Genomic DNA, 21,076 nt, shown 5'->3' on the forward strand with positions numbered 1-21,076 from the left:
CATAAACCAGAAAAGAACTCCACCAATGTGGGAATTATCAAGGTAAGATGTTCATTCTCTACAGGCCACAGAGACCTGCAGAGGTCCCATTCCCAGCACTGCTACCCAGTGAACAACGGGGTAATTTCAGAAGACCAAAAAAGTTTTCAGAGTTTCCTATGGCCTTTCATTCCTAATTCTAACAAATTCACCAGAAATCATCCATTGTAAAGAGGCAAGATACCCCATGGAAGCTGGTGCAATAAACACACAGCAGAATCTCCCCCCACACACACACACACACTTACCAGCCAGCACTTTCCCTAACCTTGTCTTCTCCCTGCATACTGGCTAGAATTTCTTCACCCTTTCCTTACTTAAAATCCCTTTCCCACTATTCCAATTATTTGTCCTACCCTTCTCCAGGTCTTCTAGTTAAAACCCCAACTGTGAGCCCACTTCTCTACCCGAGGAATTATAAATCCACGTGGCCATCAGAAACTGAATCCACATGACAACTGCTCAATAGGGACATACAAGTGTTTTATCTCCTGATTTGTCGTTCAATGCTTCTGCATTCATCCACATAAAAAAGCCTAAAAACCAAACCAAAACAAAACAAAAACATTCTTAATAAAATCTATTCAATAGTAACAGAACACTTAATAGTACGAATTGTTTTTTAAAAAACAGAGCATTAAACTCTGTATCACTTTTACCAAAGTTGGTGAATAGACCATCCTTAAGGAGCTTCTTGTCCACTAGCTCAGAGACCAGAAATACTTAAATCCATGCTCTATAAGATGAGATATGTTGTAGAAGGTTTTGAAAAGCCAAAAAAACGTTAAATACACAATATTAATTTTTTAATTACAATGCATTAAGACCACAGATCTGTTAATAAATAGGCTCCTTACGGATTTTTTAAATGATTTAATCTGTGCCCAACAAGTTCTTAAAGAATTTAAAATGCATTCAATTTTAGCAAAGTTCATATCATCAACTAACCTAATTTCTGACCTCCATGTTCAACACAAATGACACTCGGCCATTGCCTTCAGGGAGGGTCTCAGATGGGGTTGAACTCCCCATTAATGACCTGAGTTGGTGACCTCTGCTCTCTTATTAGTGAGTCAGATGGGAAGAAGGAAATGAGCAGGAGGGTCTACGTCTGGGCCTGCAGGCGAGAGCCCTCCCCACCCACTTACAATTTCAGAACTGTCTGAAGGGGTCACAGCCGAATCAGGCCCCTCGGTGGTGGTCTGGGAGCTGTCGCTGACTGGGGAGGAGGCCTGGGTGCCATCGTTCAGGTCCATGGCCGGGTCAGACGGGACGGCACTGATCTGGCTGGAGCTGTGGCTCAGGATGTCCTCCTCATCCCCGTCGGTGGCAGCGCTCGCCAGGTCACAGCCGGTCAGATCCACCGAGTCTGGCTGTAGCGTGTGCTGTGACCGGGGCTGCTCAGTGATGATGTCGTGGCCCACGGAGTCAGTGGCTGAACTGGCAGAGCCAGGAGTGGAGACCCCGGAAGAGGCAGCCAGCTCACCACCAATCTCACCCTTGACTGAGGCTGAAGACAAAAAAACATTCATTCCTCAAAGGGCCAGGAAAACATTCAACAGGGTTCAAATGCTTACAAAATACCCCAAAATTCACTGTCACCAAATGTTTTAACTGCAAAAAAATCATGAAATACAGTGAAAATTTGAACTAGTAAATTTCAAAGGCAAGACAAGAGTGCATTCTTCAAACATTACTAAAATTGCTTTGGGCGCCTGGGTGGCTCAGTTGGCTAAGCGACTGCCTTCAGCTCAGGTCATGATCCTGGAGCCCCGGGATCGAGTCCCATGTCAGGCTCCCCGCTCGGTGGGGAGTCTGCTTCTCCCTCTGACCTTCCCCCCTCTCATGCTCTCTCTCTAATAAATAAAAAAAAATTTTCTAAAAATCTTTAAAATTGCTTTTTACTGTATTCTTGACTTACCTTTTACTCTATTACCATGTCATAGTCATAAAATAAGGATTATCAGTAGATATTTTTTAAATGCTATATATGAATATTCTCAGATGGTATTCCACTGTAAAAACTGAAGTATGCTCGGTAACAATACCACTTCAAGCCCTTGAGCAACTGCTCCAGCCTCAGCTTGGAAGGTTCTGCGACCCACAGGCAGCCCAGTCGGGCACAAGCCGGTCGGCCGCGCTCGCTCAGCAGGCCGCGCTCAGAAACGACAGAAGGTCACCATCTCTCTGATGTGGGCTTTCCTTCTCCCCAGACCCTGTTCAAGACCTCTAAGCAGCCAGTCCTACCCTCCCGTAGGGCAACTTTGCAGCATGTTTTCCTAGTTTGGTTTTTAAATTCTCATTAAAAAAAGCCACACACTACATAAAAATCACTACAAGAAGATCTACACCAAGGTGTTGGCGGTCTCGCCTAGAGACCACTGGGTCAGTGAGCACTTGAGCTTTATAATGTGGTGGAGAGCTGTAATTTTGTTTTTCTTTTTTCACTTCTATAATTTAAAAAAATTTTTTGTTTTATAAAAGTAAGTGAATAAATAATCACCACCAGAATTATTCAGATTCTCCTTCCCAAATACTTTAGTCTTATTTTTAGTTGTCTAAAAATATTCTTTTGGACAGGATTATACAGTCCAAACCACTCTCATTTAATCCAATTATTAGCATATTAATCAATACTTCTCTCTCATAAAGTGAATAAAGAATCTGTAAAGAAATGTAAATTTCTGGGGCGCCTGAGTGGCTCAGTCGATGAAGCGTCTGCCTTCAGCTCAGGTCATGATCCCAGGGTCCTGGGATCGAGCCCCACATCAGGCTCTCTGCTCAGTCTGCTTCTCCCTCTCCCTCTCCCTGCTGCTCCCCCTGCTTGTATTCTCTCTCTGTCAGATAAATAAATAGAATCTTAAAAAAAAAAAAAAAAAAAGAAAAGAAATGTAAATTTCTTTCAAGTTAAGCTATCCACAGACAATTTTTAATCCCATCTTCCCCTCACAACCCATGTAATTCATGAGACACTTATCTACCACCCCCAACTACATAAGAAGACTTATGCTCAGGGAGTATAAACCTAATTTTAAAAGAGCCTAAGTCAAGGAAAAGAGCAAATATTTGATGCAAGAAAACACACACACACACGTTTCAAAGTAAATGTTTTAAAAAGAGTGAGAATTAGCCACCATTTGAGCAAGCTGGCTTCACCGCTATCCCCAGGAGCACAGTCCCTCATAAGGGGCAGGAGAGGGGCAGGAAAGGGGCCAGAAAAAAGGTGGGAGGGGGCACCACTGCCCCTCCCTGAGAGCTACCTGTGAAGGCGGGGCTGCTGCCCTCCGACCTGGACTCGGAGTCATCCTCCAAGGCCGCTGCTTCTCCGAAGAGCACTTTCCCTAGGAAATGATGTAGCAAGAATCCTTAAGCTTGCTACAGGAAGGACTTCAAAAATCAAACAGATGCACATTCTAAGTGGAAAATCATAAGCACATTTAATTCATTCTCTGATACGGTAAATATAAAGTATTTTTATACCCCTAGTGTGCTAAACACAAAGAACGCCAAGATATTGTTTTTAGATATTATTAAAATCAGTAAACCATTACAGCACAAAGTTAAAAGCAATGATTCTCAAACTATAACACCAAGTATTTTGATGATTAGTATTTACTGACTTAGATCTGTATTAATGTTGGATAATTTATACTACTATTTGATCTTAAAGACCGTAAACTATGGCTAGAACCAATTCTATTAGCCCTTAGGACAGCCACATCGTATTTTCAGTGGCAATCAGAGTGTACACCTAACTGCTGGGCACCTGACACTAATGTAACGCTACATGCTAGCCAACCAGAATCAAAATAAAAACTGAGAAAGAGAAAGAGTTCACACACAGAACTGTCACCCTGCAGGTCCCTTCTACTCTGTTCTCCTTTAAGCTGCCAGACTCTATGGTGATAATCAGAACTGAGCGCTGTATGATCTGGGAAGATGGAATAATAGTTCATCTTTTACAAAGTTGTAAAAACATATTTTACAATTCTTGGTTTCCAAATTATATCAATTTATGTTATATTGGTAAGAAAAAAAGAAAAGTCTTAACATGATTTAATTGGACTAATTATATCATTATGGTTACATTACACATAAAGGTCACTAAATGACACTCTAGAAATAATTATTGGCAATTTCCAATGTCTAACTTCACTACTTTCCAAGGAATAGGTCATAGGAGTGACAACTTCCAGAAATCTATACTGATGTGACATTAAAGGGGGAAAACGGCAAAGAAAAAGCAAAGGAAACCCAAAATCTAGATAAAATTAACACAGCAACTTGGCTTATCTAAGTAACAGGGTCATTCCTTACAGAACAAGTGGCTGACCCTGAGAAAGCAAGTAAAATCCACCCTGCGCGTGAGGGGTTAATGAGAGCAGTCTCTGTCCTCAGAATCAGGATTTGTCCCCCTGTTCCAAGGAGCCCCCCCTCAAGGGGTACAAGGTCCCAGCTGCCACCAGAAGGGCCACCAGGCCACCACACCAGCTCCTGCCCTCATCCCACATCCAACATCAACTCTGCTGTTCTCTCTCACAGATCTGCAGATCTCATGTGGAGAAAAAAAGGACTTTTGCAACTATAACAAAAAAAGCTTAAAACTGCAGCTCTCGATGAAAAAGGAAAACAAAACAAAAAAAACACTAGAAACACAAAAAAGATATTGAGGACATACCAGCTTCCTACCCAGAAGGAACAGCTCATCTCAACGGTGGACCGCCCGGGAAGGCGGCTAAGCAACAAGGCACCTCAGTCACGGTCCCTTCCTGCTTCAGGAACAGAGAGACCGACTTTGCCTGGAAGCTGGTGGCCTTCAAACAACCTCAGTGTTTCACCAAAATCTCACACTTGATTAAATATTCTACACTATGATGGCCCAAATATGATGGATTCTAGGTTCTAGGAAATGTTTACTTAACCCAGTCAAGGCCAGAATATTAGACCTGCTAAGGTCCCATTCAATACTGCGAGTAATACTAGGCATTAGGCTCCCAAACCCTCAACTCACGACACAAAAAAATATTCTTATGTTGTATATCGATTATACCTCAATAAATTCTTAAAAAGATTTGTCTTTTAAGATTTCAGAATAGAAAATGGCAGCAATTCTTTCCTATGGAAATCCAGACCGGAAAAGAAAACAATTGGTGTGGTGAAAAAGTGTTCATGTGTACTAAAACTATCCGATTAGAGATCAGAAACCCTTTAATAAAAATAAATTGACAGTTACCAGAATGTTCTGGCATGTGCATAGCTAAATATGGCTGAAAAATTATCATCAGCCCAAATTAACCCAATAATTAACCAAACATCATTCCTCACTAATGTTACACAGAATTCATAGGAAAGGTAAGTTACCTTTACAAAACATAACACAGTCTCTCAGGCAAGGAGCAGGCAAACTAGGGCAGGCCTACTTCTGGAAATCCAGTTTCATGGGAAGGAAGCCACAGCCGTGAGCTGAGCATCACCCGTGGCTGCCTTCTGAGCCGAACAGAGAGGAGGCAGGAAGGCCCACAAGGCTAAAACAGGCCCTTTACAGAAAAAGTTTGCTGACCCCTGACCGAAAGCATTAGAAATTTATGACAAAGCCATTTTGATTCAAGCAATTTTCAAAAGCCGCCCTCCAGAACCATTCTAAGCCCAGTTATATTTATACACACAATCGCTCTGTGGAGAAGAGGACGGGCACAGTCGACAGCATTACAGAAATACAGAAAAAGCAGCGAGACTCAACATGAGACTCTGATTTCTGAGATAATCACCTTTTTGTTTTCTTGAAAGGACAGGGCTGCATGAAGAACCCCCTCCAGCTGTAAATCACAGAAAATGACAGATGAAATTAAGGTAACAAGCAGCTAAAATGCAGAAGGCATTTGAAAATCTTCAAAAAGCGTGATTCAACTTTAGAACTACAAAGTGTGTGAACGAACGTATTTCCTCAGGCGGTGCTTAAACCCCGCACTGCAACACCTGAATCCTGACACACGAAAATCACACCAACACCCCAATACACAGTTCTAAAGATACGACGTAAAATGTCAAAGAAGTGCAAATAACGTGCATTTAAAAAGTCAAATTAAAAACATGAGAAATCTCAAATTGCTTGGTCAACTACTAATCAAATACAAATTTCCATTGGAAACAATCATTAGTCATTAGTGTTTGTATGGCATGCATTCCACAGAGAAAAGGATTCTGGAGTACACAGGACGTGGACAGGCACATCCTCATTTTCTGCTCGTGGCTCAGGCAAACATTTATGTTCAAACGAGGCAGCAATGACGTCTCTAGGTCGCCAACGCTGCTGAGTAAAGGCCATGCGGCGCGTGCACTGTACTAAATCAGTTCAGGTGAGGCCTGGAGTCCACAGAGGCCCCAGGAGCCTCCTCTGTGGCAAAGCCAGCTCTAAAGGCCATGCTTCAGGGATCCCACCTACTCCAGCTCGCAGGGGCTGGAGGAAAACCAGTGGTCAGGCCGCAGGGCAGCACCCTGTGGAGGGATGAGGGCCCAATCCCCAAAAGCGTAAAGAAGAGTAGTGGCGGCGTAGAGGAGGGGGTGTCCTAGAGTCAGTGAGGACAGCAAAAAAGGGCCTCAAGGGTAGAAAGGAACTCTAAAATCCCCACAAGGACCTGAAGATCCCATCCCTGGCCCAGCGGCACGAGGGTCCTGCAAAACTTTCCCCAATTTTCATTTCACGATGGACGAGATACCACGGGGAGGTGGCCGGGTCAGAGTGGAGAAGCCAGCTTCAGAGGCAGGCCTCATGTTGTCACCTAACCTTGCCACCCTCCCGTCCTCCCGCCTACAGCCTGGGTGTCTGCGGAGCTGAGCCGCGCCCTGCCCGGTGCAGTGGCGGCCCCAGGTCCCACGAGGGGGCCGGCGTGGCACAGGGTCCCGCAGCAGCGAACGCACCTAGCAGCTCCACAATGCTGCCGCTGCGGCTCCGGCAGCCGGGCTGGCGGTGGGCGGCGGCGAGCGGCCCGCCGCCCGGCGTGCTCAGGGCCTGCAGGAGCTCGGGCGGCGGCGTCCTGAGCAACTGCTGCAGGAGTTCCAGCGCTCCAGTCACGGCGTTGTGGTCTCGGTGTTGAGTGTACTGCAGGGTCAGCTCGTAGACCTGGAGGCAGAGGCACAAGCGTTATCGCCGTGGTTTTTAAAACGTGTCCGAGGATTCACGGTTTTCGTGTTTGAGTCTTAATGTCAGCAAAAGCTGTGCCTCAATTTCTGCCTCTAGAAATGTCTCCATCATGGCTTCGCGATGTTTTCCAAGTCCCTGTGACTTTGCCCTGACAAGTAAGGACAGCACTCCCGCAAGCGCAGCAGCGTGCTAATCAAGACCATCGTCTGCCTGACTGGTGATGAGGAGACGGAGAAGAAGGCTCACATACACGGCGAGTACAGCCGGCCTCCTACACGGTATGCAAGAGACACCGCCCTAAGCACCATGGAAGAAGTCCCCACATAGCGAAGGCGTCACGTCAGATTCTACTGGTGCCTGTGATACCATATTACGTTACATGAACACACCGGGTGCATGCTTTTTCCTTGTATTTTTTTATTTTTATTTTATTTTAATTTTTTTAAAGATTTTATTTACGGGCACCTGGGTGGCTCAGTTGGTTAAGCGACTGCCTTCGGCTCAGGTCATGATCCTGGAGACCCGGGATCGAGTCCCGCATCAGGCTCCCTGCTCGGCAGGGAGTCTGCTTCTCCCTCTGACCCTCCCCCTTCTCATGCTCTCTCTCTCTTAAATAAATAAAATCTTAAAAAAAAAAAAAAAAAAGATTTTATTTACTTATTTGAGAGAGAGAGTGGGTAGGAGGGGCAGAAAGAAAGGGAGAAGCAGAATCCCCGCTGAGCAGGGAGCCCAACACAGGGCTTGATCCCAGGACCCAGGGATCATAACCTGAGCTGAAGGCAGACGCTTCACTGATTGAGCCACCCAGGCGCCCCTTATTTTTTTTTTTGGGGGGGAATTTTTACACCCAGCATGGGGCTGGAACTCATGACTCTGAGATCAAGAGTCGCGTGCTCTTCAGACTGAGACTGAGCCAGCGGGGTGCCCCTCTTTTTCCATTTCGTTAGCATTGCCCAGTAAAATACTAAGCACCCAGTTAGATTTGAATTTCAGATAAACAAATAATTTCGCGGCCTAACTATGTCCTGTGCAATTTCAGGCATACCTGCACCACAAAATTACTCATGATGTCTCTGCAATTCAAATTTAACTGACACCCTGTGTGTTTATTTGGTAAGTTGGGCAGCGCTACCTTTAATATCATAAAAGTATACGTGTTTAAAAAAAAAAAACCAATCTAGAAGGGTATAAAAAAAAAGTAAAAGTCTCTGAGGCAGCTTCTTTCAATCGCTGGTGCCTCGTTCTTCTGAGGGCGGCCCCTATCACCACAGGGGCTGCAGGCCTGCAAACCACAGTCCATGGCCAAATCTGGCCCAACACCTTTCCTGTACGGTTTTCTTGGAGCGCAGCCACCTTTGTGGATCGTCTGTGGCTGCTTTTCTGCTCTGCTGGTGCAGCTCAACAGTTGGCCCACTACAGAAACAGGCCGCTGTGCCCTGCTCTGGTCTTGCACCAGCACCCCTGCTAATGTACGAGAAGCCCTGAGCCCTTCACAGGGCCCACACCAGTGCCCATCTGCGCACGTGCGCCCACATGCTGCACTCGCCCTCATGCTCAGTCCTCAGACCGGAGAAAGGCTGTGGTCTGTCTATAAAACTTCCCCCAACTCCCTGTGTCTGATCAAATCCCACTCACCCATCAGCATCAGCTCGTACTTCTCCAGTATGCCTCCCTGACCTTGATGAGACAGGGGCTCCCCACTTTGTGCCCCTACAGCACCCCCCACCCCCCACCTTACCACACCATCTAGTGATTGTTTGCTTGCTTATCCCAGTAGACCAATGGTCTCCAAAATTTCTTGACTAAGCAGGCTTTTTCTTAAAACAGCAGAAGAAAATTCTGAGTATGTAATCCTAATAGTTACATATTTATTTTAAAATATCATAGGGGTGCCTGGATGGCTCAGTCGGTTAGGCATCTGCCTTCGGCTGAGGTCATGATCCTGGGGTCCTGGGATCGAGCCCTGAGTCAGGCTCCCTGCTCAGCGAGGAGCCTGCTTCTCCCTCTGCCCCTCCTCCACCCCTGTGCATGTTCTCTCCCTCTCTCTCTTTCACGCTCTCTCTCAAATAAATAAAATCTTTTTAAAAAATGTTACAGAAGTCGGGCGCCTGGGTGGCTCAGTTGGTTAAGCGACTGCCTTCAGCTCAGGTCATGATCCTGGAAGTCCCTGGATCGAGTCCCGCATCGGGCTTCCTGCTCGGCAGGGAGTCTGCTTTGTCCTCTGACCCTATCCCCTCTCAGGTGTTCTCTCTCTCTCATTCTCTCTCTCTCAAATAAATAAAAATAAAATCTTTAAAAAAAAAAAAAGTTACAGAAGTACTACAGAACTCAGATATCATGTACATTATAAAATGTACACTAAATCCGACAAGACTCTAGCTTATTATCAATTTATAGGAAATACAGAGACAAAGAAATATGTTAATTTACACAATGGGATGGCAAGTAATACATCCGACGGCCAGGAGTTCCACAGGACAACCTGTTTCTCCAACAAATGAACTCCAGGGGCCCCTGCGTGGCTCAGACGGTTAAGCGTCTACCTTCGGCTCAGGTCATGATCCCAGGGTCCTGGGATCAAGCCCCGCATGGGGCTCCTCACTCAGCGGGGAGCCTGCTTCTCCCCCTCTGCCTCTCCCCCTGCTCATGCTCTCTCTCTATCTCTGTGTCTCAAATAAATAAATAAAATCTTAAAACAAAAAAAAAGAGCTCCAATCTTATTTGCATACTGATTCCAAAAGAGGAAACACCTGACAGAGGGTGAGAGGGTATTTGATGTGCAGAAAATGTTCCTTTTTTTAGATGTGACAATGGGGGCCTGGGTGGCTCAGTGGGTTAAGCATCTGCCTTCGGCTCGGGTCATGATCTCAGGGTCCTGGCCTGCTTCTCCCTCTGCCTCTGCCTCTCTCCCTGTCTCTCATGAATAAATAAATAAAATCTTTAAAACAAAAAAAATAAAAAGATGGTGCTCGTAAATGCTAAAAATTCAGCTCTCCAGGAAAAAATATGTTTATAAAAAAAAAAAAAGATGTGACAATGGCATTGTCATTAAGTTTTAAAAACAAAGATGAGTTCTTACCTATAAGGATATATACCAGAATGCTTACAGATAAATTAATATGATGATTGGGATTTGCTTCAAAATAATACAAAGAGAGAGAAGTGGGATTATAAGTGAACCATAATTGGCCCTGAGTTGACAATTATTAACACAGATGATAATTATTGAAGGCAGTTTACAATGCTATTCTGTCTACTGCTGTATGTCTGGAAATCTCCATAATAAAAAGTAAAACAAACAGACAAGGTAAGGATGAAATAACCTATTTTTTAAATGTATTATTACCACTAGAACACCTGTCTTACTCACTAAAACATCCAGTAATGTTTTTTGTGAGGGCACCATCATTCAGTGCCCTATCTCATGAGAATGCTATTGCTTGTATTCCGGGGGACAGCTGAAGGGCAGCTGGTTGGAGGAGAACGGTCACCCCCAGAGATTGTTAGAGCCTACTCCTGCTTGGTTACCCCCCATCCACCCACATTCCCAGGGCCTCACCATGCACCAGGAAGGATTCTAAGCACTTTGCAAGTATTACCTGACTCAATGCTTAAATAATTAAATCATCTTCAATTCAGGATTTCTATGTAAGAATTATTTTAAGCCACTTACAATCTTGTACCCTACAAAATTTAGGCAAAGGACACAACTCCTAAGTCCACTTGACCGAAATATCTATGAACTACAATGTCGCCAATATAGAAAACAGAGCCAAGGCAGCCCTCTCAGGACCCCGGACTGTTGTCTCAACTCCTGTATGTGCCAAGTGGCCATCTGACTTATATAAAGGGTAGGGGCTTTGGCAGCATCCAGTCCATTCAATATGGTAAAACCCTAACTTTTTTTTTTTTTTTAAGATTTTATTTATTTATTTGAGAGAGAGCACATAAGAGGGGGGAGGGTCAGAGGGAGAAGCAGACTCCCCGCTGAGCAGGGAGCCTGATGCGGGACTCAATCCAGGGACTCCAGGATCATGACCTGAGCCGAAAGCAGTCGCTCAACCAACTGAGCCACCCAGGCGCCCAAAACCCTAACATTTTAAGCCAAGTTCACAAAATCCAATTGCTTAAAATGTAGCTGTACTGTTTCAAGGTTGAGAAAATAATCTGGATGAGCAAGCTGCAAAGAAATGAAGTCCATCATTGAAGTCAGATGCAGATCACATTGTATTAGAATGTATAGAGGGTTTCTCTGTATTGGAAAGAGAAGCTTTGACATACTGTTCCTATACTCCAATGAACCGTGTCCCTAACTCCCTGGTGTATACCCTAGTGTACCAGACCACAGGTTCCAGGGGCAAAGACCATACCCAAAATGATCACCAATGTATCCCCAGCACCTGTCCTGGTGCCTAGCACACAGTGGGTGCTCGATAAATACTTACCGAATGGAGGAACCCATCTCTTGAGTCCTGGTTTTACAAACAGGGTAAGAGCATTCTCTGTGCCAGGCAGGAGCCTAAGGGGCATATGTAACATTCTCGGTAACCTTACGAGAGATTGCCTTCATTGTACTCTGATGTCACTGCCATCCAGAGGTCACGTGGCTAGGAGTCGTGACCCAGGATCTGAACCAGGTGGTCCAGCTGCAAAGACCAAGCTCTTAGCCCTTGGTTCTGCCATTTCTCTTCCGTATGTTTTTGTTTTTTTTTTTTTAAAGATTTTATTTATTTATTTGACAGAGAGAGACACAGCGAGAGCAGGAACACAAGCAGGGGGAGGGGGAGAGGGAGAAGCAGGCTTCCCACTGAGCAGGGAGCCCAGTGCGGGGCTCGATCCCAGGACCCCGGGATCATGACCTGAGCCGAAGGCAGACGCTTAACGACTGAGCCACCCCGGCGCCCCGGGAGGAGAGAATCTTAAGCAGACTCTCATGACCTGAGCCGAAATCAAAAGTTGGATGCTTAACCGACTGAGCCACCCAGGCGCCCTCTCTTCCGTATGTTTTGATTCTTCGAATGCCCACCATTTATGTACAGGCACCAGGGCAAAGCACGTGGCTCCTACCTGGATAAGCTGCTCTGTCGACGGGGAGACTTCCAGTTCTTTCCGTGTCACCCCAAAGCTGCCTTTCAGGCTCGTGTCCTCGACCTGCTGCTGCAACAAGGGCACCAGGTATCTCAGTGTGAGCAGCACTCCAAGAATCAGGAGGGTAGAATGTTCACCCTCAACAGGGACCAGCAAACCTGTATGGGAGCAATGAGATCTCTTAACATCATCGTCTGCTGGGGGATTCAGGGCTCAATTTGTTTAAAAGAAGACACCCAGAGTAGAACGGTGTTATGAGGTTGAGTGAGGGATAAAGATGGCCCAAACATTACTGTGGGAAAATACACAGGTATCTCATCTTTAGGCCAAAATCTAGGAAAGGCTTTAATAACCTTCGCATCCTTAGCTGAGCAAGCCCGTTAGAGGGAGTTCGGCTGCATATGAGTGTCAGGCCGTCCTTTCATATCAAATATCCACATGCTCCCCTCCGCCCTTGCTAGTGCTGATTTCCATAAACGAGTCCACAGACAGGAGAAACCATCAGCAGAGAACCTGCAAAGACCCCAGGCTCCGCTTCGGGCCTCAGAGCCTTACTACACTCACAGCCCACACACACAGCTGTGCAGTCTGCTGCACGGAGGCCAGCTGTCCTCAGGCACAGGGGCGCCCACACTTCTGCACAGAGGAGGCCCCTTGTCCTAATCGTCACAACACCCAACATGGGCTCATGGCAGCCTCAACACAGTCCCCATTCACTAGTCGGCCAGCGCCAAAGGGCCTGGGCTGGGAGCTAAGGCACTGCCTGATTTTAAAAGAATTCAAAAGATGTGTCTCAGGTAAATGCTAGAGACTCCAGCACACCATGGGGAAAATCACTCATACAACTACCTCTTACCTAAGAGCACATTTAGTAGCCAGCTATAAAAATACTGCGTCCTTCTCGAGTGCTGGCATATGCTCACCGCTGAGCCAGCCGCCGTCCGCCGAATGGTTGGGGAGCTTGACTTCAGATTCGCTATGAAAGCCTTTAAGAGAACCTAGGGCAGCAAAAATCCAAGTAGATAAAAGACAAAACTCCTAGGAAGCTTATCATGTTATTTCATAAAATTACTCCAAATTCTTACAGAGTATAGGTTATGACCAACTGGACTTCCCTACAGCTGAATAAAAGCACCCCAAGTTTGGGATATTCCAAAGCAGTTTGCAGAAGGAGTCTATTTACTTCCTTACTGTAAGTAAGGACTTGCTCAGTATCTATGTCCTCTACCCAAGAGTGAAAACCTGAGCTTCTAGAAAAGGTGCACCCACAGCATCTGGGTATGGGGTCAGTAAACGACGCCATGTAAAATAAAGACAGTAAAAAAAAACAAACAAACAAAACTCAAATAAGGAAGTCAAGGAGAAAAGCACAGTAGCCGAGGACAGCCACATCCCCGCCTGAGTCGGCCTGCAGGAGTGCTGCTAACACCACCGAGAGACGCTCCCTACCCTGGAAAGTGCTAACGAGCTGGGCCGCAGCAGCGGAGCGCCCGAGTATTTTCCTAAGGAGAGAAGACTTTGTCACAGAACCTCCAGGATAACCCAAAGTAGATCATGCTAGAATTCCAACGATGGCCATTTAAATCTTAACAAAAATATCCAAAGAATGAAAAGGCGTGGGCCGCCTGGATGGCTCGGTTGAGCGCCCAACTCGGGTTTTCGCTTAGGTCGTGATCTCCTGGTCGGGAGATTGAACCCCTGCATTGGGCTCCCTGCCAGTGGGGAATCTGCTTCCCTCTCTCTCTCTCTCTCTCCCTCTGCTCTGCCACCCCCGTCCCCCATCGCAGGCACTCTCTCTCATAAATAAATCTTAAAAAAAAAAAGAAAAGGCATGACCATCTAGCTTCCTGAGTTGGGGAACTAGCTTACATAAGAACACCCATTTCCATCACTTTAAAACCCACTCTGAGCAACAATTTGGTCTCCGTTACTGTTTGGCATTCACTGAGCAAAGCTACCTGGGCTGGGGATACCGTCAGGGCACCGCCACTGAGCCCTGAACCCAGGAAAACGAGCAGCACGTTAACAGACTGGCATCTGACTTACAAAGAAGCTCCTTCTTAACAGTATGGTCAGCACCAACTGCTTCTCAGAGGCTCATCCATTCTTGGTGAGCTTACACACTAGATCTCTGGAACCAGAAAGGCAGAGGACCAGACCCTCAGCCCCAGGATGTCCCCCATGGTTTGTGGCCTCCAGTTCCTCCTGCAGACGCCACCAGGAGAACCCAGTCAACTTACCTCAGACAAACCTTCTTAACTCTGAGAAAAGATACTGGCACATTAAAGTAACTCGTCTGAGTGAAAACACACATACATATGTCATTGAACTAGTACGAATCATTCCGTATCAGTCCACACTTACAAGCACAGTGAAAGCTGAGCATTATTATAAACAGTGAGCCCACGGTGAACTTCAATAGTCTGGAATAATAAAACTGAATCTCAGAGTCTGAGGGGGCCTTCCCAGGTCCAAATCCCACAGTGCTGAGAAGGCAACTGGCAGGAGGTACCCAGACCACAGGCAGGCTCTTCTCATAACGGGAAGGAAGTGTGCTAGATTTTAGGGCAGACATCTTCACTTTTCAATAAATGTGTAGGACATATTTTTAAGAGTACTTCAAAAGGGAAAAGATGCAAAATCATTTAAAGTCAAGAGTACTATAGGGGATGGAAACGGAAATTAAAATCAAAATACGCCACCAGGGCACAGTCATGAGAATGGCTATTAAAGGGGCCCGCAGCAGTGAGGTCCAGGGGGAGGCAGAGCCACGGGGCTCTCGCACGTCACGGACACAGGCGTGAGCGGGGGCAGACACTCGGCAGCATCTACTGAAGATGAAACACATGTCCCTGCAGCCCAGCAATGCCCGGTCTAGGACCCACAACGGCAGGCTGTACCTGTGCTCCGAACGACATACGCAAGAGCGGGCGCAGCAGCAGCGCTCGCAATGGCCACAAAGCAGAACCGGGCAGACGCTCGGCTACGATAAGTGATAAACCGTGGTGTGTTCACAGAGTGGCGTGCCCCGCAAGTATAAAATCTGCATCAATTAACACACCGATGACATGAGACTCTCACTGACTTAATGTGCAGCAACAAAGAAAATGAGACAAAAAGAACGCATACTGCACACCTCTACATCTGTCGAATTTAAGAACAGTCCCCGTGGCTTCAGAAGCCAGGTCAGTGGTCACTCCAGGGAGGAGGGGAAGCAGTGACGGGGGCGGGTACGAGGGGCTCCCGGGGGCTGGCAACGCTCTCCTCCACTTTGCGACGGTTCACCAAGGGGCACAGCAGTCATTTCTGTGCTGCCTACACGTGAGTAAAACAAGCCTCAGGAGGAGTCTCAGTCTCTGACAGGTCATCCTGAGAATGAAAATACACCTGAGGTGAGGAGACTTCGGAGCAAACGTGTTGTGTTGGATGTGTGAACGAACCTCTGCCACCCAGACACTCCCCTAAAATCATGTGCACAAGTTTTAAAGAGCATTGACTGACAAGGACAAAAAGAACAGGACAGGGACAAGAGCAGCGAGAGGCGTGCACAAATTCTGCAAGCTAGAAAGTAAACAAGTGCCAACTGCCTACCTTGCGGCCCACAGGAAGATGCTCGTAGGTAAGCTTTTTTGGGAGCTGGGGGTGGGGGGGTCTGAAGGCCACTAACAAAAGGCAAGCTCCCTCAAGCCACAGAACTGCAAGAACAGCTTGAGCTTGGGAGGCCCCAGAAACATCTGAAAGCAGCCTGTCTGCCCCTGTGCACACTGCCGGCCACTCAGCCCTGGGTCTCCTCTCACCCGGGGCAGCCCAGGACATTGCCTTCGCTTCCCACCTCCCGCAAAGACTAGGGGATAATCTCCAGAGATGTTGGCACAGCCGAGGTCAGACATGAGGCACAGACAGAAAACAGACAAATGAAGAAAGAGTGTGCATTCTGACCAGTGAGACCGTTCGCCCCCTCTATCCCAGGATCCCAGGACAAACACAGCAGGCTTACCCTCCAAGCAGGAGAATGAGGAACCTTCCTCTAGGGATACTGACCACCTCAAGAGGAAAAGACTTACTGAGACTGACACTTATGCAGTGTCAGTGGAAAAGGAGGCTCACCATCCATCATACCTCATGAAGCCCACCATGGGACAGACCCTGCCACACACTTGCTTCCAATAAGCTTTTTAGAGTCTCACTCAAATCTAAATGGAAAACTGCCAACATAAAAGTGAAAGACCAGAACAGAGAGTACAGAGGAAGTCAAAAGAAACAGACAATGAAGAAGTCAAAGAAAGTTGTCAAGAAAACTGTAATCAATATCCTCAGAAGATAAGGAGTGTATTCATGAAGCAAGAAGAGGATGCCAGAAAACATAAACATTCTGAACACAAGAAGGAGCTCTTAGAAATTAAAAATACAATAGCAGGAACAAAAACTCAACATACAGATGGACATCTATAAAGTACAGAAAAAAAGAAAAGGAAAATAGAAATAAAACATAACAAAATACCATCACAATAAGGGAGTATGCCTAGGAAGGTAAAGATATGGCATCTAGAAATCAGGCATCCAACAGGAGAGCAGCAAAAATAATTCCTAAGAGGACAGGAAAGAAAAGTCCTCAGACCTAAAGAGCATCTGGACCAGACTGAGGCAAACAGCTGGAGAATTCTAGGACAAAGGACTCTGGTGGAGAAAACGGACCCAATAAATTATCTGTCACGTGGAGAATTGCATTGAGACACATTTTACAAAGCTGTTTGAAGGTATGAGAAGACTTTATAAATGGCCAAAGAATAACAAGCAAAATAAAAAAGAGGCAATTATTAAATCCCAAAAAAACAAAAAGTTCAATAAAGAAGCAGAATACAAGAACAGATCATAACTAGTTGTGACTATTACTTGGACATGATAATGTCACACTGAATACTGATATAACTATAGTAAGAAGATGGGAGCCAGGTTAGGGTTAAATTTATCTTTCAGAGTAAAAATTATTTTTAAAAAACCCCAAAAACTAGCACTACATTGCTATAATACACATGCTATATAGCTTGCTATCTAGAAATGTGGAGGGAAATACCAAAAGAAACACTAACAAAGGACTGACCCACAAAAAGGAGGAAGTCAAGAATCTATAATCTTCACGCTATGTGGCAGGGTCACAATTTCTGGACATTAAAAACAAAACACAAACGTGGTTGGGGAGTTTGTTCTGTTTGTTGAGGCACAGAACAAACAGGAAGGCAAGTGGTCCCCACCAGCTACAAGGCCATCATCACTGGGCTTTCTCCTGCCTGCACTCCTGGGACAGTCACCTCTCCCAAGTTAGGTTAAAGAGTCAGTCTAATACACCAAAAATCAATCTGTTCTGGAAAATCACCTTTTGAATTTGCATCCATATACCCTCTCCCTACTTAACTCTTCACCACATGATAAGAAAGCGGAAGTAGAAAGAAGCTCTTAGTGTGCCTCAAAATAATTAAAAAGATTTTCATCTAAATCATGAAGCACAGTATAACTCAAGAAGCACTCCCAAATGACCGCCTGTCCAAAAGCCCTAACTGCCCACAAGACTCATTCATGTTTGTGACTTGAGGTAATAATCATACCTTAACTTCATTGTCATTTGCAAAATTGCCAAAAGAAGCCATAATTTTGGGTACAGCTGCAGCCAAGGTCTCCTGAACAGATTCCTCAGGTCTCTTGCTTATTCGAGTCAGGCAAGGCAAAAGGTTTACCAAGTAAGGCCTGCACATGTGAAAGGAACAGGAGTTATTCTTCCAGGTCTACTTTAGTGAGAAACATAAGCAATTATTTAGTACCTGTTAGGGAAGAGCCAGTTTTTATATGCATAACAGTCCTTAACAGAAAGTAGACAAATCTCAGCAAAAAGAACTGGAGGGCTAAAATGCTGATCAACTTCTAATGTGGGAGACACTTATCTTTCATTTCTCCTATGATCACAGAGGACTCTCAAAAGCTTGTTTTAAAAACTATTTGTGGGGGCGCCTGGGTGGCTCAGTTGGTTAAGCGACTGCCTTCGGCTCAGGTCATGATCCCAGAGTCCCGGGGTCGAGTCCCACGTCAGGCTCCCTGCTCAGCAGGGAGTCTGCTTCTCCCTCTGACCCTCCTCCCTCTCATGCTCTCTGTCTCTCATTCTCTCTCTCGCAAATAAATAAAATCTTAAAAAAAAAAAAAAAAAAAAATTTTAAAACTATTTATGGTAAACTATAATAGTAAAACATTCATATTTTAAATTAGAAAACAATAGATAAGAAAACACCAGTTAAAAAAAAAAATGAAAAAGTTTTCTTGAAAAAGGAGTGTTACAAGGAAATATTTTTAAGTGTTCAAACTAAATAAGGCCTTAGAGATAAGACCGGGCCCTCCAGAGAGGAAGCGCAGACAGTGCAGGATGCAGGAGAAGCCAGTCACTGGGCAGAAGGCTGAAACCACATGAGTCCCCTCAACAAACACGGGACTAACGTGACAGGCGCCTTCTCTTGGCGGAGACAAACAGGTCTTCACCTGGGACTATAGCAGGAAAGCTAGGCTGGCTTAAGGAGATGACTATTTTGCCAGAAAAAAAATAAACCAGGCATGACGAGCAAGAGAACCTGCCTGACTTTTTGAAGAAGCAAAATCAGGCCAATGAGTCAACTGAGAGTGTCTGAGATGATGGTGGCCACTGGAGGCAAGATCTCCCTGGGTAAGGAGTCTGGATTTTATCTCAACAGCTCTGGGAAATGAGTAAAAAGTTTAAGTAAGGGAATGACGTGACCCAATCACATTTTTTAAGGTCACTCTGGCTGCTATGTGGAGAACTTGGGATGTGCTGTTTCAGAAGTATAACAAAATTTTCAAAATAAGGATAGTAAAAGAAAAAGGTTATATAAAAAGAAGTTTCCTTAGTGATGTATCTCTATGGCAGCCACTTAAGATTCTTATTAAACTCAAACTCGGTGTGATAAATCACTGTTTCTTTTTAACAGTGAGAGTTTCAGCCCCTCCACCTATATGTTTACTATGTGTTCCTCAGGGACACAGCCAAGGGTCTATGGATATCAGTTTTGCCGGTTAAGGAGAAGGAAGGCACAGATGAAAACTGGGGTCTTCTTCTGATTCTCAATCCACTGAGGACAGACTGTTCCCACCAGTCAAACTTTATTCACAGTTTAATAGTCATAGTTTTAACTCATGTGAGAGACAAAGGCATACTGTTCTATAAGCAACAATGAGCCTGGTTCTCAACTTTCGACCATGTCTCAAGTATCTTTTCAGCAACCAGCATGTGCAGACACGGCTCTCAGGGCCAGGCTGCAGCAGAGGACAGACAGGGAAGACCCCCGCTGTCATGGGGCACACACCTCTGTCTCTTGGGAAGGGGGGCCAACAGAAAATGAACAAGCACACTGACAGTGTCCCCGAGTATTACTGAGAGCGAGAAGTGCTACGAAAGGAAGACAAGCCAAGAAACCCCGACCGCGACTTGGGGGCAGAGGCTGACAGCGTTAGAGCTCAGGGAAGACCTCTGAGCCAGTGACACCAGAGCCGAGAGGGAAAGAAGCCATAGGCGCCGGCTCCCCATCAACAGACAGTAATACTAATCCAGAGCGCACAACTTACCTGCACTTCTGAGGCCGGACCAGGTGAGCCAGTTCAGCAAACCTCCACAAGGCGGCGCGCAGGCTCCGGGGAGCACCGTTCTGAGTGGGTTGAGAGTGGTGAGTTACATTTAAGAGTCACGCACGCTACTCCAAAAGGACTTCACAGAAACAAGAGCATTTATGTGATTATTTATTTCTATGTTTAGACACAAGGCCACGTAAACATGTAACTGCTGCAGAAGCATCATGGTCTCAGGGCTTCAATTACAAAGACAGAAAACTTAATTCCCATCCCATCTCATAAATATGAAGAGGAACCTTATGAAGAAAAATAAAGCAGTGAAGTCTACTTTACCAACAGCATTTCCGTCTAACATTCCCACTTAGTAAATAAAAGACAAGATTTCACATACACTGCTCAATCCAGGGAAGCAGTACCATTTGCTCAATAACAGAAAATCAAAGCCTACCTTTTTGATTTCCTTATAGAGTTCTAACTGTAGCCTCGGAAGATTGGAGTCCATCAGGGCCTGCAACAAAACACAAGAGAGCCATTCATGTAAGACTCACTCCACCAGCCCGGGAGAAAACTAAAAGGCAATTAAAATTTCAACTTGGGGGCAAAGTGGAATGTAGCAGCAACTAAACTAAGAACTGCTCATTAAGAAAGAAGCACATAGGGCACCTGAGTGGCTCAGTTGGTTAAGCGACTGCCTTCGGCTCAGGTCATGATCCTGGAGTCCCAGGATCGAGTCCCACATCGGGCTCCCTGCTCAGCGGGGGGTCTGCTTCTCCCTCTGACCCTCCCCCCCTCTCATGTGCTCTCTCTTTCTCATTCTCTCTCTCAAATAAATAAATAAATAATCTTTAAAAAAAAAAAAAAAAGAAAGAAAGAAAGAAGCACATAGGGTGCCTGGGTGGCTCAGTTGGTTAAGCGACTGCCTTTGGCTCAGGTCATGATCCCAGGGTCCTGGGATCGAGTCCCACATCAGGCTCCCCCTGCTCTGCGGGGAGCCTGCTTCTCCCTCTGCCTCTGCCTGCCACTCCCCCTGCTTGTGCTCTCTGTCAAATAAATAAATAAAATCTTTTAATAAATAAATAAAAAAATAAAAAAGAAAGAAGCACATATATACAGGAAGTCACTGAATAAACTAGACACAGGTCACTCACTTGAATAAAAAAATTGAAGGGAAAGAATTTAACTTGA

At 45.5% G+C, this 21,076-nt stretch overlaps 1 protein-coding gene across 4 annotated transcripts in view; it reads right to left on the reverse strand.

The window, feature by feature from the left end:
- The window catches only part of HTT (huntingtin), a 139,679-nt gene that overhangs the window by 90,727 nt on the left and 27,876 nt on the right, over nt 1-21,076 (reverse strand). For all 4 annotated transcript variants that reach the window (XM_081812704.1, XM_081812703.1, XM_081812705.1 and 1 more), the window contains exons 4-12: nt 20,340-20,399; nt 19,889-19,968; nt 17,872-18,010; nt 13,125-13,266; nt 12,248-12,426; nt 6,958-7,159; nt 5,808-5,855; nt 3,300-3,380; nt 1,188-1,549 (exon numbers count right to left, since the gene is read on the reverse strand). In XM_081812704.1, coding sequence (XP_081668830.1) covers nt 1,188-1,549; nt 3,300-3,380; nt 5,808-5,855; nt 6,958-7,159; nt 12,248-12,426; nt 13,125-13,266; nt 17,872-18,010; nt 19,889-19,968; nt 20,340-20,399 — 1,293 coding nt within the window. The remainder of the gene's footprint in view (nt 1-1,187; nt 1,550-3,299; nt 3,381-5,807; nt 5,856-6,957; nt 7,160-12,247; nt 12,427-13,124; nt 13,267-17,871; nt 18,011-19,888; nt 19,969-20,339; nt 20,400-21,076) is intronic.

Source organism: Leptonychotes weddellii, chromosome 2, assembly GCF_054177405.1.
Source record: "Leptonychotes weddellii isolate Sample4059 chromosome 2, ASM5417740v2, whole genome shotgun sequence".
Classification (NCBI taxonomy): domain Eukaryota; kingdom Metazoa; phylum Chordata; class Mammalia; order Carnivora; family Phocidae; genus Leptonychotes; species Leptonychotes weddellii.